The sequence below is a fragment of the Onychostruthus taczanowskii genome, unplaced genomic scaffold (genome assembly GCF_017590055.1).
Source record: "Onychostruthus taczanowskii isolate IOZ18803 unplaced genomic scaffold, ASM1759005v1 scaffold30, whole genome shotgun sequence".
Classification (NCBI taxonomy): Eukaryota; Metazoa; Chordata; class Aves; order Passeriformes; family Passeridae; genus Onychostruthus; species Onychostruthus taczanowskii.
Genome location: NW_024500350.1, coordinates 8,754,314 through 8,769,873, shown reverse-complemented (window position 1 = coordinate 8,769,873; position 15,560 = coordinate 8,754,314). Strand labels below are relative to the sequence as shown.

Below are 15,560 nucleotides of genomic sequence, written 5' to 3'. Positions count from 1 at the left end.
GGCCGCTCTGGCACCATGGCTGTGAGCAGAGTAATCCCTGTTCCTCTCTCTATTCCTGTCCCCAGCCCTGCACTTGGGGGCCTGGGCAGACCCCCAGCATTGTGCTCCCCTCCTCTCGTCCGTTCCACTGCAGTCCCTGTGTCCTCACAGCCCCACGGTGCTGCCGCCCCCATCCCGCAGCCCCGCAGCCCAGACCCTCTGTCCCCCATCTCTGTTGCTCCCATCCCCGCTGCCAGCGCTGCTCTGCCTCTTGGGCGCCGGGTCCTGCTCGGCCAGGGCAGACAGCAAGCTGTCGAGTAAACAGAGGAAAATTACTGTGTGCTGGGCTGGGCTGTGCTGCCGGAGCCAAGCTCTGCGTGGCCTGGACCATCGCTTCTTTGGCCGTGCCACGCCAGCCCCACCGGTGCCTCGCTGTGGCCGGGCACCCCGCAGACGGCGCGGCTCCCGACGGCTCCCGAGGGTGTCAGGGGAGCCGTGGGTGTCAGGGGAACCGTGGGAGTCAGGGCCGCGGGCGGGCGGTGCTGCGACAGGGTGCGATTTACCGGGGGGCTGCCGGGGCGCAGCTCCAGCTCTCAGCGCGTCCCCGTGCCGGACTGTGTGCGGGACCGTCACCCGCTCGGGGCCAGGCGGGGCGGAGGGATGGGTGACGGGCAGTGCCCATGGCCAGGTCCGTGGGCGGCGGGGGTCACGGCAGGGCGGCTGTCCGTCCCGCTGGCACCCCTCGGGCAGGGTGAACCCAGCCGGGGAGCGGCACCGGCCTAATCCCCACACACCAGACGATTGTGGTGCCCAAAGCTGCGGCATCCGGGCTTAGCGCTCATGTGCGCAGCACAAGCCTCTTAGGCCACCGCTGTGTGCCCGCCGCAGCCCGCCCGGCCTGTCGCACAGGGGTCTCGCAGCCCCGCACCCCGCTGCTGCTCACCGAGCCCGCGCTGCCGGCGGCTGATGCCCGGCCACGGCCTGGGCCAGCTACCGGAGAGCGGGGGTGCCGCGGGCAGAGCCAAATGATTTAATTAAGGGCTCCTGGCAGCGAGAGGACAGAGCCGATTAGCAGCCAAAGGAAAGCGCGTGCTGGGGCAGCTGGTGCCCCGGCCGGCAGCGCTGCAGCGGCTGCTGCTGCTGCTGCATGTCTGCCCCCCTCACCTGTGCGGCAGCGTGGGGCGGGCAGCGGGGCAGCAGGGCTGCGGGGCTGCGGGCAGGCAGTGGGGCAGGCAGCGGGGCTGTCTTCTGCAGCAGCACATCCCTGCCAGGTGACTCAGCTCCCCATCCAGGGCTATGGCATGGGAGCATCCGTGGGGTGCTTGGGAGCATAGTCCACAAAAGTCCAATGTCCCCAGTGTCCCCAGTCCCCACAGCAAGGCACACACAGAGCTGGCCCTGCAGCCCGGCATGGGCCCACACCTATTTACAGATATGACAGATAAATTACAGCACTGTGCACAGGGACTCGAAGGTGCACGAGGGAAGCACCACAGGACAAACTCCCACCCCTACAGATCCCCCTGGCCCCACAGTTCCCGTTTCCAGAGGTCCAGGTCCCACTTGCCTGCCTCACTATGTCCATTGTCCGTGTGCCCCTCCCCAGGGTGGCAGGTCCCAGTGCCCGCCAGCACCCGGCGAGGACGGGGCAGGGCACGGCGGCATCCCGGCGGCTCAGCACAGCCCTCCCTCCTGGCTGCGGGCTCAGAAGTGGCTCTCGGCCGTGGTCTCAGGAAACTCATAGCAGTGATGATGGCCCCCCAGGGCGAGGTGCTCGGCAGCGCTGCGCCCGCTCCTCTCCAGGCGCTGGGAGCTGGGCTGGGGGGCCAGGCTGCGCCCCAGCCCGTTGGTGCAGCCACTCACCAGCTGGTGCTTCTCGCAGGTGCTGCCGGCACCGTTGCGGGCACTGGGTGCGTGGCTGTACGTGTGCTTGTACTCCTCAGCCAGGTCCTTCCCCAGCTTCCAGCGCTGCCACCGCTTCAGCAGCTCTGCCTGCACCTGCGGGCAGCAGCTGTCAGCGTGACCCCGTGCCCCTGCTGCCCGTGCCCCTGCTGTCCTGCTCACCTCTTTGTTGACGAAGCAGTAGAGAATGGCCACCAGCAAACCCTGGGAAGGGGGAGGAGAGGCGTGAAGAGCATAACCAGACCTCAGTCTAGTCCCTCCTGAGACTGAGTCTCCCCATGGTGGGCTGGCCTGGGAGGGTTGGGCTCACCTGGAAGGAGCTCAGGAAGAGGTCGAAGAAGAGCTTGACATAGCGCAGTGTGCCCTGGGCATGCTCGTCTGTGATGAAGGCGAAGACCACCTCGTGGATGCCCAGCAGCGGGATGAGGGTCAGCGTGGACCTGGCCAGCCTGTGGGACAGGGTCACGGGTGGGCACGCAGGCCTGCGTGCCCTGGGAGCACAGGGTGAGCCGTGCTCAGCACCCACCTGAACTTGTAGTCAGTGTAGCGCATCTGGTGTGCACGCAGCTTGGAAACAAGGATCTGAATGATGCGGATGAAGATGAAGAAGTTGATCTGCAATGGAATGGAGCGAGCCATCAGGGGCACAGGCAGAGCCAGAGGAGGGGCAGACAGGACACCTCTGTTCCCCTGCCCTCGGCAGCTCTTCTCACAGCCATCCTGGGGCCTGTGAGAGAGACTCGAGCAGGGGGCTGCAGTGGGCTCACCAGGATGGCCAGGAACACGGGGAAGCGAAGGATCCACCAGAAGCCCATGTTGTTGTTCGTGGACCAGCACCTGCAGAATGGAGGGATGGGGACTGTCAGGAAGCCCCTTGACCAGCCAGCTGCTGGAGACTGGCATGGCACTGGCGGCCTGAATCAAGCAAGCACTAAAGGCCAGAACCCTGCTCTTTGCCATGGGCAATGGTGTGGAGTGACTCCAGGGCCATTACAACGTCCCTACAGTCCCACATGCACCTACCTGTGCCCTGTGCCCCCCTCCAGCCAGCAGCTGGAGCTGGTACTCACTGTATGTTTTCGTAGAGGAACTTCACAATGACCCAGGGAATGAGGAACAGCATGGGTGCCCCTGAGGGGAGGTGAGCAGAGGATGGGTGAGGCACAGCAGGGCACAGGGTCAGGGGGCCCAGCCCAGCCACACTCACCCCAGCCGATGCACAGGTAGAGGGTGAAGTAGCTCCTCTCGGAGAAGACGGCCACCACCAGCAGGTTATGCAGGTAAATGCCTTCCACCAGCAGCCAGCAGTAGTTGGCCACGATGCCGTACTGCATGAAGACTGTGGCTGCCCGGCAGCCTGCAGCTGCCTGTGGGCAGCGGTCAGGGCTGCAGTGCTGCCTGTGCGTGTGTGTCTGTGCCCCCAGCCCCACCAGTGCCCCCAGCCCAGCCAACCCCCAGCCCCACAGCACTGCCTGTCCCTGTCCCTGTCCCTGTCCCTGTCCCTGCCCTCCTGGTGCTGCACTGACCTCGTCACTCAGCCAGACTTGCACGTTGTAGCCGTCGATCTTGTCGCTGTAGTGGGTCTTGAGCAGGGCGTCGATGACCAGCACGGAGACGCCCTTCAGGATGAAGGAGGCGAAGAGGTTCATGTGGATGTAGTTCCTCATGCAGTGCAGCTTGCTGCGGATTTGGGGATCGTTGTCAATGCCCGTGCATGGGCCCCTGGCCTCCACCTTCCCACCCTGTGGACAGCCATGCCCAAACTCCCACCTGAAGCCCAGCAGCAGGGCCAGGGCAAGCAGCAGTGCACACAGGGACACAGAGTAGCCCACAGTGTACATCACCTTGAAGCTGCCATAGGTCTTGGCAAATTTTTCCTGGAAGAGGAGGGAGCAAGTAATGGCAGGGGCAGACGGAGGGCAGGCAGGGGGGGCAGGCAGGGACCCCCACACCCCTGCTGCCCAGGTCTGCCCACCTGCGCCTTTAGGTCCTCGTCATCCTGCTCACACTGCGTGGCATCGCGCAGGGACTGTCCCCGTGGCCCTGTCACCCACTGTCCGTCTGGCCCACAGGTCTTGAAGACGTGTCTGTGCTTCACTGTGAGGGGAGGGCATGGTGAGGAATGTCAGCCCCAGCACCCCCATGGGCAGCGTGCACTGGCCCAGGTGTGACTGCCCGCAGCAGCACCTGCACACAGCACACAGGTGTCCCAGCACAGCTGCTCACATGTGAACACACTGCACAGCTGCACACATGTGAACACACTGCACAGCTGCACACACTGCACAGCTGCAGGTGCACATGGGCCTCCCCGCTGTTACCTTTCTGGTACCAGGGCAGGAACCAGGGGCAGGGCACACTGGCTGTGCTGTTGGGCATCGTGTCGGGCCAGCAGGAGAACTTGTCGAAGGTGCGGTTACAGACCAGCTCTGCAGAAGGACAGGAGCTGGTGGCGCTTTGGCCTCATCCTCCACTGCCCCCTCTGCTCTGTCCCCCATCCTGCAGGTACCCTGTGCTGGCTCCTCTGCCTCATCCCCATCTCATTCGGATCCTGTGCCAGCCCCATCCCACCAGAACCCCCTGGGACCCCAGGGGCGCTGACCTGTGGGCGCAGGCAGGCGGCTCATGTTGCGCTGGCACTCCTCGCTGTACTCCTTCCATCTCTCAACGACGTAATCCGTGATCTGGGCAGAGGGACCCTGCGGGCACCAGGGACCGTCACATGTGTCCCACTCGCAGGGGCCACCACGCTGTGCCAGGCAGTGACCCCAGCTGGGGGACAGGCACAGGCGAGTGCAGGCAAACATGCCATGCCATGCATTCTGAGCCATGCCATGCCATGAGGAGGCACAAAGAGGCATCAGATGCTGTGCCACATGCCAGGGTGAGGGGAGGCAGTGGGATGGGTGGCTCGGTGGCAGTCCTGCGTGGGTAGCGGGCTGAGCGTGGGGGAGAGCACCCTCATGTGTGACAGCTCATCCTTACCTGGCAGCAGAGCAGCAGCACCAGGAGGGTGAGGAGATGAGGCTGGGACATTCCTCCTCTGGACCACATGCATGGGACACAGCGCAGGGCACACGGCTTCCTACTGGCCCTCAGCAGCTTCTCCACCCTGGTGGTGACGGCCCTGGCATGTGGGCAGCCCTGTGCAAGACGCCTTGTCATGGGCACTCCTGGGACACAGCTGGGGGACATGGGGCTAGGGCAGGTGGGGCTGGAAGCAGCCACTCTGGCACAGAGCCAGGCACAGTCATGGTGCCTCACTCCTGTCCCCATCCTCACCCGACCCTGCTTGGTGCTCACATTCAGATATTTGTTCACTCATTTTTGCACCAGCGCCTGTATTATCCTCCCCAGGAAGGCACGGGGACAGTGACCATGCACGTTCTCTGCCTGCCAAGCCAGTTTCAGCCCCTGTGTGGCTGGAGTGCAGTGGCAGTGCTGCCTCCAGACCCCCACAGAAAACCTGGGCTGGTGCCACCCCACACTGCTGCTGGGACCCAGCTGTGCATCATCGCTGAGCCCTGAGATTATAAACCCCATGGTAGAAGGGACCCCTCCTCACACCTGAGCACCCTCTCAGGCAGAGAGGCTGGCATTTGGGATCCCCTGTCTCCATAGACTCTCATGCCTGGGCCACTGACACCCAGCCACGGTCTGGCAGCAGCACCCACCGTGGATGGCAGTGGCCAGGGAGCCACGGAGAGCACGGGGCCAGCAGGGATGGGGACACTGGCCATTAGCCCATAAGGATCCTGGCTTGTGGGGCTGCTCTGGCCCCAGGACAAGCTCAGCTGGGCTGTGCCCCTGTGGGTCCATCACAGGCCCTGGCTCACGAGGTGCCATAATTCCCTCCATCCCCCTAAGCCGGTTATGGGGCTCCTGAGCAGGATTTCAGCTCTTCCCACAAGGGCTCATTATGGCAGCAGCCCCATGGCACAGCGCAGCTCCGTGGGGTGAGGGCAGCCCAGCCGGGGGAGGGGAGGGACAGCAGTGCCAGGGCCACCACAGGCACTGCAGCATCACCCAGCCCTGGGCTCTCCCTGGGCACCAGCCAGAGCGTTGTGCTCCCCGACCAGTCTGCTCCCAGGGCTCGCTGCTCTGCTTGTGCCTATTTTTATCCCTGGGAAAGTCGTGTTTCCTCCATCCGTGCAGACCCACTTGCCATGCCGCAAGTGGCTGCCGGAGCAGCTCATTAATCAGCGCGTGGGGCTCCAGATGCAGCTCGGGGAGCAGGACCTGCCATGGCCTTATTTAGCCAGTCCCAGGACAGAGGGAGCTGTCTCCTGGGACAGTTCTCACTGGGTGGGCTCTGTGAATAGGGACCTTTCTTGGGTGCCCACTAGCCACCTCACCATTCCAGAATTCCTGGTTTTGTCATCACCCCAGCCCCACCCCACCAGCACTGTTGCCCAACCAGTATCCCTGTCCTAGTCCCTCTCCCATCCCACCTCAGGATCCCTGTCTCTTTCCTCCCACACCCCCTGCCAGCATCCCTGTCCTTGTTCCCCTGCTAGCCCTATCCTACATCCCTGTGCCCCCCTCCTGCACATCATCATCCCTACCTGTCCCATGCCACCTATGTCCCAGTCCCACGGGAAGATGCCAGTGCCAGTCCCGGGCCAAGCATCAGTCCCTGCCCTTGTTGGGAACGCTCCTCCAGGTCCATGGGTCACAGTGACTTGCTGTCAACCCCTCTGCGCAGCCGGGGAGCAACTTTGGGGCAGAGGTGTCGCTATTTTTAGTTGCTGCAGTGGGATTTAGCAGCAGGGAGGCCTCTGCCCTGGACTCCCCCCATCTGGCAGCCGCTCCCCGGCCTGGCCCCATCGTGGCCAAGCCGGGCAGACTGCACTGGGTGAGGGGTCCTGGCACGGGGGCCAGTCATGCTCCGAGCCCCGGCATGGGTCTTCCCCCTCACCCTGCCCAGGCCCTTTGCCCCAGCTGCCTGTGGCACTGCACGGCCGTGGCACCACGCCAGGTCCCCGCTACCCACAGGACGAGGGGTCCCTGCAGACAGGGCTGCTTCCAGCAGAGACCTGGCAGTGCAAAAGTAGCCGTGGACCAGCTCTCCCTGGTCTGCTGTCAGTGGGCAACGGCAGAGAGGGAGCAGTGGCTCTGTGTGGTGGAACAGCAAGGTCTGGGGTGGCTGGGACCACTGGCAGCACTGGCACCTCCCTGGAGCTGGCACTGCCCGGCAGCAGCTCTGCCAGCTGGACCTGCTGCAGCCCCTGCCAGCTGTGCCTGGGTGCCACAGGCAGCTCCGCACAAGGGACCTGGCCCCACATCCTCACCACCTCCTCTCACTCTGCTGTGCCCAGCTGGCTCCCAGTGCCACATTCCCTGCCCTGGCACCTCATCCCCAGCTGGGGCCAGGCTTTGGGGGATCCCCCACCACACCAAGTCATAAGCAGTAGGTGGAGGGTGCCTGGCCTGTGAATTGGTGCCTCTGAGGGGCTGCAGTGCATGACAGCAGGTGTCCAGGGGACTTTTGCCCCACGCTGGTGTGGGACAGCGGGGTATGTTCCTGTGTCACGGTCCTGTGGCTGCTGACCTTCATGGAGCCAGGCTGCAAACACCCAGTACGACTCCACTCAGAGCCACAGCTGTGAGAAAGAGACCTTGTGCCAGGAGAGCAGGAACAAGGAGACAACACTGGGATGGCTACGAGCAGCACCACTGCTGGTAGCCCCAGTGCTGGGGGCCAGAGGGCTCAGACACAGGCACCATCATCTGCCCTCAGAGTGTGGCTGTTGCTGGCATCTGCATTTGCCTTTCCCAAGCCAGCAGTGCCAACCCCTGCAGCCCCAGGAGCAAAGCAAGGACTCCCATTCCCCTTGACTGGTGCCCCTGTGGTCCTGGCTGACCTGCAGCTCATGGCAGCTGCCATTGGCCCCAGGGTGGTCAGAAGGCAGGGGCCAGCCCGGGCAGGGTGCAGAGCAAATTGAGCACCTGGGTGCACTGCTGCCATGGAATTGCACCAAGACAGAGGGCATGGATGGGAGAAGGCTTGTGCTGGGATTTTGCTCCCCACTGATAGGTGTGCAGCCTCCATGCTACCCTGCAGCAGCCCTTTACCAGCATGGACCCCCACTGGTGGCTGAGCCCAGCCTGCCCAGGAAGAGACCCTCTCCTCATCCCATCATGGCCAGTTTCCCCGGAGGATTTTGTCCCCCCAGCCCCTCTGGCGTTGCTGCCATTTCACGTGTGAGAGAATGAGCTCCACATCTGGGATCTCTACGGCCGACAGTCATGTGGATCAGTGGCTTGGTGAAGTCTCCACAGGACACTCATGGGCATCTGCAACGTGACCTGGGAGCACCTTGGCACAGCCACAGCCCTGCACAAGTGCAGAGAGGCTGGCGCAGCCCCCAGAGCCTGGTCCCACAGGACTCTTTCCTCCCCGGTGGGGTGGGGACTTGGCCTTCTGTGAGCCCAGCCCTGCACCCAGCCCAGCCCCGCTGGCTTGGAGGCAGCTGTGGGGACTGTGCAGCCTCTGGACACAGGGATTAGCCCCCCATGTGCTAATGCGGTGCCTTCCATGGCTGGCTTGGCTTGGAGCTTGGAGCTACATGCCAGCACGGCAGGGGCTTTGGCACTTGGCAGGGGAGGGGACGGTGCTGGGCCAGGGCTGATGCAATGCCAGTGCCAGCCTGGCCCTGCAGATGCTGCTCCACTTTCCACTCGGGACCGCGGCAAGCGGGGCAGGGCTGGGGGAGGCGGTCGTGGCAGGGAGGCTCAGGAGGTCTGTCCTGCATCGTCCCTGCCCCGTGTCCGTGCTGGAAGCTCGGGGATGTTTCCTACTCCCCTTCTCCATTCTTTCCTTGACAACTAAGTACAAGGAACTTTGGCAGCAAAGGAGCAGCTGAGCAGCCCAGAACAGCCCTTGTGCTGCAAGGCTGTGACTTGTTTGCACAGAGCTGCATGATTGTGGAAGCCCTGAGCAATGGCACATGGAGAGAGCCAACATCACCAGGCACTGGTGACGTCGGATTCTGTGTCACCTTGGACCAAGAAAACCCAAACCAGCCCTGACAGTGTTTTTGTCAACAGGAGCATAGGATGCAAAGAGGGCAAATGCTCTATGCATCACCTCCACTACTGCCCAGTCACCACAAGGCATGGGCCAGGAGCACCTGCTCAACTGCCCTGTACCAAGGAGGGACCATGACACAGCCTGGCAGCAGCCAAATTACCTTGCTGCCCAGCTGGCTCTGGCATGGGGATGCTGAGCCACACAGCACCTCATCCCTGCTCAAGGAAAGGGGTGTTTTTGTTCATCACGTTGCACAAAAACCTGTGAAACACAGAAGGAAGGCACAAGAGACACGGTGCAACACGTGTGGTTAGCATGTCACAGGGGAGGCACAGGGCTGGGAAAAGCTTAGGAAAAGGTCAGTGCAGACAGGCTAGTGCACACACTGCCCTGCACTGGGAGCTCCACACCCGCCAGCCCAACAGCAGATCTGCAGCCCCGGGTACAGCCAGGGAGCAGCCCCAGCAAGGCGGGGGTGCTGAGGGGCCACACGTGCCCAGCCATCCACTGGCACCACAGGCATGTGCACTCGACCCCAGTGCTGGGGTAGATAAACAAGGGCATGGGGATGCAGGACAAAGCAGGATGCAGTGGTGGAGCACAGGGGGATGGAGTGAGCAGCCATCCCATCTCCCCGCTCTCCGGCTTCCCCTGCCCCTGTCCTTGCCTGGCACAGCGAGGTGCATGGAGATGCTGTGCTCAGTGGCTGGTTTTAGCCCTGTGCTGCTGCTCAGGGCTTGTGGTCACATTTTTTCATTAACTATTTTTAATCCACATTTTGCCTATTCTCTGTTCAGCCTTTTCTCTTTTCCCCTCTCTAGGCAACAGAACACAAAAAAAAAAAAAAAAATGCACCGCAGTGTGCGGAAAGGAGCAGGATTGGTGGGAAGCCACAGGAGCTGGCAGCTGGGGCAGCACTAACACGCTGACGAGGGGTCCTGCAGGCTCTAAATTTTCCTGCTGATGCACAGACAAAATCACAGGGGCAGTCACTGAGTTTGGTGTGGGTCAGGACTCCCGCGGCAGGCGCTGTGCCGTGGGGCGCACGACAAGGGCTCAGCAGAGCTGATGCTCCGTCCTCAGGCCACTCTGTGCGAGGGGAGCAGGCTGACCCCACGGGCCCTGCTCCCCTCACCACCCCAGGCAAGTGCAGTGCCGGGCAGAGGGGACCCGCAGCAGCTTTGGAGATGCACTTGCAACCAGGAGGACGGCAAGGTCACATACCCGACATGTCCTGGTTAAACAAAGCCATTTACCAACACCGTGTTGACACAGCAGAGCTCAGGACAGAGTCACAAAGGGCACTCGCACCAGGCCCCCGTAATACCCAGAGATCTTGGGGCGAGCTGGGACCTGGCAAAGTGTCCCCTGCTTCGGCCCCTCGGCAGGAGAGCCATGGGCACTGCTGTGCCCACGGCAGGGACACCACGCGCGTCCCACCCCGACTGAGGGCTGCCCCAGCAATTGCTCCCAAAGCGACGGGGTTCGGCTGGGATCGCTGGCCCGGGGCTCACCGCAGCTGCGGCAGAGCCCAGGGGTGCTGAGAGACCGACGGCAGCGCCCCTGCCCAGGGATGCCAGCGGCAGCGGTCGGACGAGAAGCGGGCACAGCCCTGCGGGAACCCCAGGCCCAGAAGAGCCAGGGGCTCATTTTCCCCGGGGCCGGCGCCCAGCGTCGGGGCGGCTCTGGGAGCTGCTGCTCCGGGGTCCCGGGGCTCAGTTTGTGGCCCCGGGGTTGCGCAGTCGTCACTGGAATCCACGTCCCGGCGACGGGACATGCGACATCCCGAGCTCCGAGACCGCGACTCTGGGCGCTCCCTGCCCTCCTCCCTCCCTTCCCCGTACCTGTCGGGGCTGGGCTCGCGGTGGCTCCCGAACGCATCTCCGGACCGGCGGGGATTGGGTCCGGCGCGCTCGGCGAAAACTTTAGCGGAGCCGCGACGGCAGCGGCTGTGGCGACTCAGGGGGAGGGACCGGCTCGGGGGGAGGGACCGCGGGCACGGAGCCGCGTCCCGCCGCCCCGCTCCTCCCGCCGGCACGAGGGGGGCACAGCCTGGTGCCCCAGCCCCGCCCGAGTGCTTGGCGCTGCCCCCGGCATCACCGGCGGTCACTCCCGGGAGCTGCGGGCGCTGTCGCTTGTCCCTGCCCCGCCCCACTCCCGGGCACCGGCTCGGCTCGGCGGGGACGGGCGGAGCGGCGGGGGCAGCTAGACTGGGCAAGCCCCGGGGGTCCGTTCTCCGAGAGGTTTCCCCGGTCCCAGCGTGCCGCCCGCTCCTGCCGTGCTCCGCGCTGGCGGCCCCGCCGCGGGAGCCGCTCGGACCCTCGGGGACCCGGGCGGATCTCGGCCGCGCCGCCGCCGGCCGCCTCAACACCCGCGCTCCGGCCGCCGCCGGCGCTGACGGGTCGGTGTCTGCCGTCGCTGTCCCGCTGCAGGTAAACACAGCCCAGAAACAGCGACGCACCGGGACCGGCTGGCCGGGGCGGCAGAGGGATCCGGGGGAGCCCCGACCGGGGGTTGCCCTGCCCTGGCCTCCCGGCACGAGCACATTTACCGTGGGCCGCGGCAGCAGCGGTACAGCCAGCAGTGCCCCGGTGACGAGCTCAGCCCAGCCCCGGGTCCCGCGCTGCGCGGCCGCCGCTGAGTGCGGGCACAGGAGCGAGGCACACGCTGGGGCCTGCGGGTGTCCTGCCATTGCCACGAGGATTGGAGCCACAGCTGCCCCCCTGGAGATGGCCCGGCACCCCTCCAGGCCAGGAGGGGGGCTTTGGGGGAGGACGGGCAGCCCCCAGCCTTACCTGGTGCGGGCAGAGGGGTGCCCCGGAGAAGCCCCTGCAGGCAGCTGCGGGGCCCTGGTAGAGGGCAGGGTGGGAGCAGGGGGCAGGCGGCACAGCCACAGACTGCTGCCAGCCCCCCGCTCCCTGATGCGCAGGAGATGAGTAGTGCCCTCGCACTGCAGCTGTGGGCGCTGTGCTCCCGGCTGTGTCTGGCACATGCTGTCCTGCCTGCCAGTGTGACTGCTGCAGTTCAGCTGCCACAAGGGATATGGAGAGAGGGAATTTGCACACGGGAGCGCAGGGCTGGCACAGCTGGTGGGACCACAGCCCAACTGGAACGCCCCCGCCGCTGGCCACCGTGGGGCTGAGCAGAGTTCCGTGCTGCTGGGGGGCCACGGGGCTCCATCGCTGTCCTGCTCCTTGCTGGCCCTTTGCATGGCACAGAGCAGCACCCGTCAGCCCCAGGAGCAGTGCTGCAGGACGTGGGGGGTGAGAAAGCACAGCCTGGCAGGGCTACAAGTAGCCCCAGCTACTTGTGAGGAGAGCTCCCTGAGCGTTCACCTGCCCATGGCCTCTGCTGGCTGGGCATAAGCCCAGAGTGCTGATGCCAGTTAGCATCATTAGGCCTTGTTAAGGTGACGAGCTTTCACTGCTCTGCTGTGCCAGTCTGCCGGAGCCCAATTAGTGTCACATCCAGGAGGCAGCTCCTGCAGGGATGACGGGCACCCTTGGCACAGCCCTACCCTGGAGCTGCTGTCCAGCTGAGACCGGGCACAGCTCGGCTGTGGAGCCTGCCCCTCTGCAGCTCCCTCTGCACACAGGGCCAGGGGTGCTGGGCACAGACTGGGTTGAAGACCCCCTTGGCATAGCGCCAGGGGCCAAGCCTTGCTACCCTCTCTCAGCTCGGGGGGCTCAGCTCCCAGCCATGAAAAGGGGGTGCAGCATCTCTCCCCTCCTAAGAGGACAGCAGGCCCTGTGCCACCTTCACTCTTTATTATACATCAAGGTCTCAGATATTCCAGTTCTTTGATTCCTTGGGGCCAGCACACACAGAGGTGCCATAGCAGAGGGGCTGGTGCTCACAGCGTCCACACACTGGGCAGTGGGGGGGAGGGGCTGTGAGGAGTGGGGTCTGCTCAGCCCCAAGGTGAGAGGCTGCAGAGTGGTGGTGGGGGATGCCCCCACGGAGATCAGATGCAGTGTGGGGCAGGTGCACTGTGGTAAGCGAGTACTGGGTCCCCGAGCAGGCGTTAGCAGGCCCTGTTCCCCACTGTCACTGGTATGAGGCACGATCCCTGAAGAGCCCAGCAGCCAGCGGTGCTGAGGAGTTTTGGCCAAGCAGAAGCAGAGGGTGGGAGACCAGGAGCAGGGCAGGAGGTCCAAGCTGCACTGGGGTGAGGGAGGAGCACAGAGGCTAAAGGCAGAGGGAGGACAGGGCCTCACACGCACTGCCCCAAGCCCAGCCCCACAGCTGCAGAGCCAGCAGCCCCCCTCAGCCTCACGGGCTCTGTGACAGAGCCAGGCATCTGATCTCCCTACTCCCTGAGACAGCACAGTCCTGCTTCTGGGGCACATCAGGGACAAGGCTGAGGGGGGCAAGGATACAACTCAGAGCTAGTAGAGAAGTGGGAAGACAGAAACCCCCCCACAAAACCCCCCAGAAGCAGTAATGCAGAGGTGGAGATGCTGAGAATCGGGGTGAGAGGAGGGGCGAGTTTGCAATGCGGGGTTGGCCACAGGTGCTGGCAAGGCACAGGAGTTGAGAGGAGGGGGAATGGCACTGGCCGCAGAGAGCAGAGAGGGGTTCTGGGATCTTGGGCGTGACCCACATGCTCACCCCCCTGGGGCAAGGCAGGGTCCAGTCCCCCACACTCAGGTGGTCACTTTAATCCCAAAATATTTGCGCAGCTGCTCCAGGAAGAGAAAGGTGAGAACAGTCTGAGGAACGAGCCGGACAGCAGCAGGAACGAAGCCCTGGAAGGGGACAGCAAGAAGGGGAAGAATCAGTGTGTGCCTGCCACTGATCGTGCCAGCAGCCCCACCCTGGCAGCAGCACGAGTGGGCAGGCATGGGTCAGCACGGGCCGGGCTGTGGAGCAGGAGCTGTCACACCATGGCACCACGGTGCACACAGGGCTCAGCACCATGTGCCAACCCCTCTGGCACCTGCACTGCTGTTTGGGAGCTCCACGGGTGCAACAGGGCCACAGCTGTGGTGCCTGGGCCCAGGCTGAGTCCCACTGAGGCCAGGGCTTGCAACACCTCGGGGCCAAGCCTGGGCCGGGCAGACAAAGGCCTGATGCAGGAAGCAGCTGGGCTGCCACAGCAGAGCCTGGAAGGTTCCGTGCCCCGGGACTGTTCTGGACCACAACCTCTGCCCCCAGCTCGGCCCAGCCTGCCCACCCCCTGCACCCCCAGCCAGGTACCTTGTAGAAGGCAAGTGGTCCAAGCTTGGCAGTTTCCATGGCACAGTGGACAACACCCTGGAGTGAGAGGGTGAGATCAGGTGGGAGGGGCTGGGAGGCAGAAGCTGGCACACAGAGATGGGAGGACAGGCAGCAGCAAGGTGGGCGACTCACCTGGTACTCCCCGTGGGAGTTCATGAGGCGGGTCTTGAGCACATCCAGGGGCTGGCACAGGAATGTGGCACACAGGCCCTGCAGAGAGTCAGCCCAGTCAGGAGACCTCTGTGCCAGCACCTGCGATGGTCACTGGAGAGACTCAGAGCCACACTGGGACCTCAGGCCGGGAGCCTCCTGGAGCCATGCGCTGAACCAAGCCCAGAGCAGCAGCTCTGGCAGCCCCAGCCTGGTGCTCTGACCCTGGCTGCAGGCAAACCCAGCCCCAGCGCTGCCCCTGGACCCCGGCCCTACTCACAGCGATGAAGCTGGACAGGAAGTGAGTGAAGACATTGTCTGACAGCAATCCAGTCGCGAGAACCAGCTGCTTGGCCTGATCATAACAGGAAAGCTGCAGAGACATGGTGAATCAGTGACATGCTCCCCCTTCCTTGCCATACCAGGGACCATCCTAGTCCCTATCCCAGTCACCTACTGCCCAGCAGAGCTGTCCTACCTGTCCAACAGTAACGAGGGCCCCGCGGGCTGATGCCACTGATGCTCCTGAGAAGAGTTTCTTCAGGCCCTCTGTGGACAGACAGATTTGGATCAGCACAGCTCTCTGCCATCACTCAGACTCCATTGCCCCGGGAGTCTCCTTCCATGCCTAGTCTGTGTCCTCAACTCCTCACACAGCCCTGCTTGAAGCACACCATAGCGAACAAGCTGAAGGAGTAGGGAGTCCTTCAAAACACCACGACTTCCTCCCTGCCTCTGCTCTATTCCACCTGCTCCACCCTCATGCGCTGTTCTGTTGCAGCTCCCAGCAGGTCACCCTTTCCCACCAAGTATGTGCAGGCTGCCAGGCCCTGCCAGACCTTGCCCAGCCCCTGCCCCAGCCAGACAATGAGGAGATGCCAGACCTTGCGCTCCCCTGGACACCCCCAGCCCCAAGGGCATCCCCCAGCCCCTTTCCCTGCCCCGGCTGAGCGAACTTCCAGGGTGCCCTGACCCGGCACCTGCTAGGACACCGGAGCAGGCTCACCCACACGGCTGGCACAGCCTCACCTTCCCGGAGGACACGGTACATGCCATCCAGGGCATGGGAATAACTGGAAGGAGCGAGAGGGGAAGGGGTCAGGGCCCGAGGCTCCCCAGCACGGCGGCAGCCCCGCCGCTCCCCCGGGCACCGACGGCTCCCGGGGCGGCTCCCGGCCCGGACCCCGGCACCCCCGGTGCGGTGCTCGGGCCCGCCGCCGGTGCGGTGCTGCCCCCCCCCCGCCCCGGGCCCCCCCCCCCGGTCCCCCCCCGCCCC

The 15,560-nt window shown here is 64.3% G+C and overlaps 2 protein-coding genes across 3 annotated transcripts in view; both read right to left on the bottom strand.

The window, feature by feature from the left end:
• Window positions 1-493: 493 nt before the first annotated feature.
• On the bottom strand, window positions 494-12,625 carry GCGR (glucagon receptor). 2 transcript variants are annotated; one of them, XM_041409227.1, is made up of 14 exons: window positions 10,759-12,625; window positions 4,867-5,065; window positions 4,484-4,580; window positions 4,203-4,310; window positions 3,857-3,978; window positions 3,652-3,758; window positions 3,408-3,561; window positions 3,089-3,248; window positions 2,952-3,012; window positions 2,649-2,718; window positions 2,408-2,496; window positions 2,192-2,330; window positions 2,044-2,085; window positions 494-1,977 (listed from the first exon to the last, which is right to left on the bottom strand). In XM_041409227.1, exons 1-14 carry the CDS (start codon window positions 11,604-11,606, stop codon window positions 1,684-1,686), a joined length of 2,490 nt encoding a protein of 829 aa, XP_041265161.1. In that variant the 5' UTR covers window positions 11,607-12,625; the 3' UTR covers window positions 494-1,683. The 2 variants fall into 2 exon arrangements, with proteins under 2 accessions (XP_041265161.1, XP_041265162.1); XM_041409228.1 differs by lacking the exon at window positions 4,867-5,065 and having other exon boundaries at window positions 10,759-10,853.
• Window positions 12,626-12,664: 39 nt separating this feature from the next.
• SLC25A10 (solute carrier family 25 member 10) overlaps window positions 12,665-15,560 on the bottom strand; it is a 6,993-nt gene continuing 4,097 nt past the window's right edge. Inside the window, exons 6-11 of the mRNA XM_041409237.1 lie at window positions 15,314-15,357; window positions 14,763-14,833; window positions 14,565-14,657; window positions 14,267-14,344; window positions 14,114-14,170; window positions 12,665-13,662 (exon numbers count right to left, since the gene is read on the bottom strand). Of these exons, the coding sequence (XP_041265171.1) occupies window positions 13,561-13,662; window positions 14,114-14,170; window positions 14,267-14,344; window positions 14,565-14,657; window positions 14,763-14,833; window positions 15,314-15,357 (445 nt within the window). The 3' untranslated portion in view covers window positions 12,665-13,560. The remainder of the gene's footprint in view (window positions 13,663-14,113; window positions 14,171-14,266; window positions 14,345-14,564; window positions 14,658-14,762; window positions 14,834-15,313; window positions 15,358-15,560) is intronic.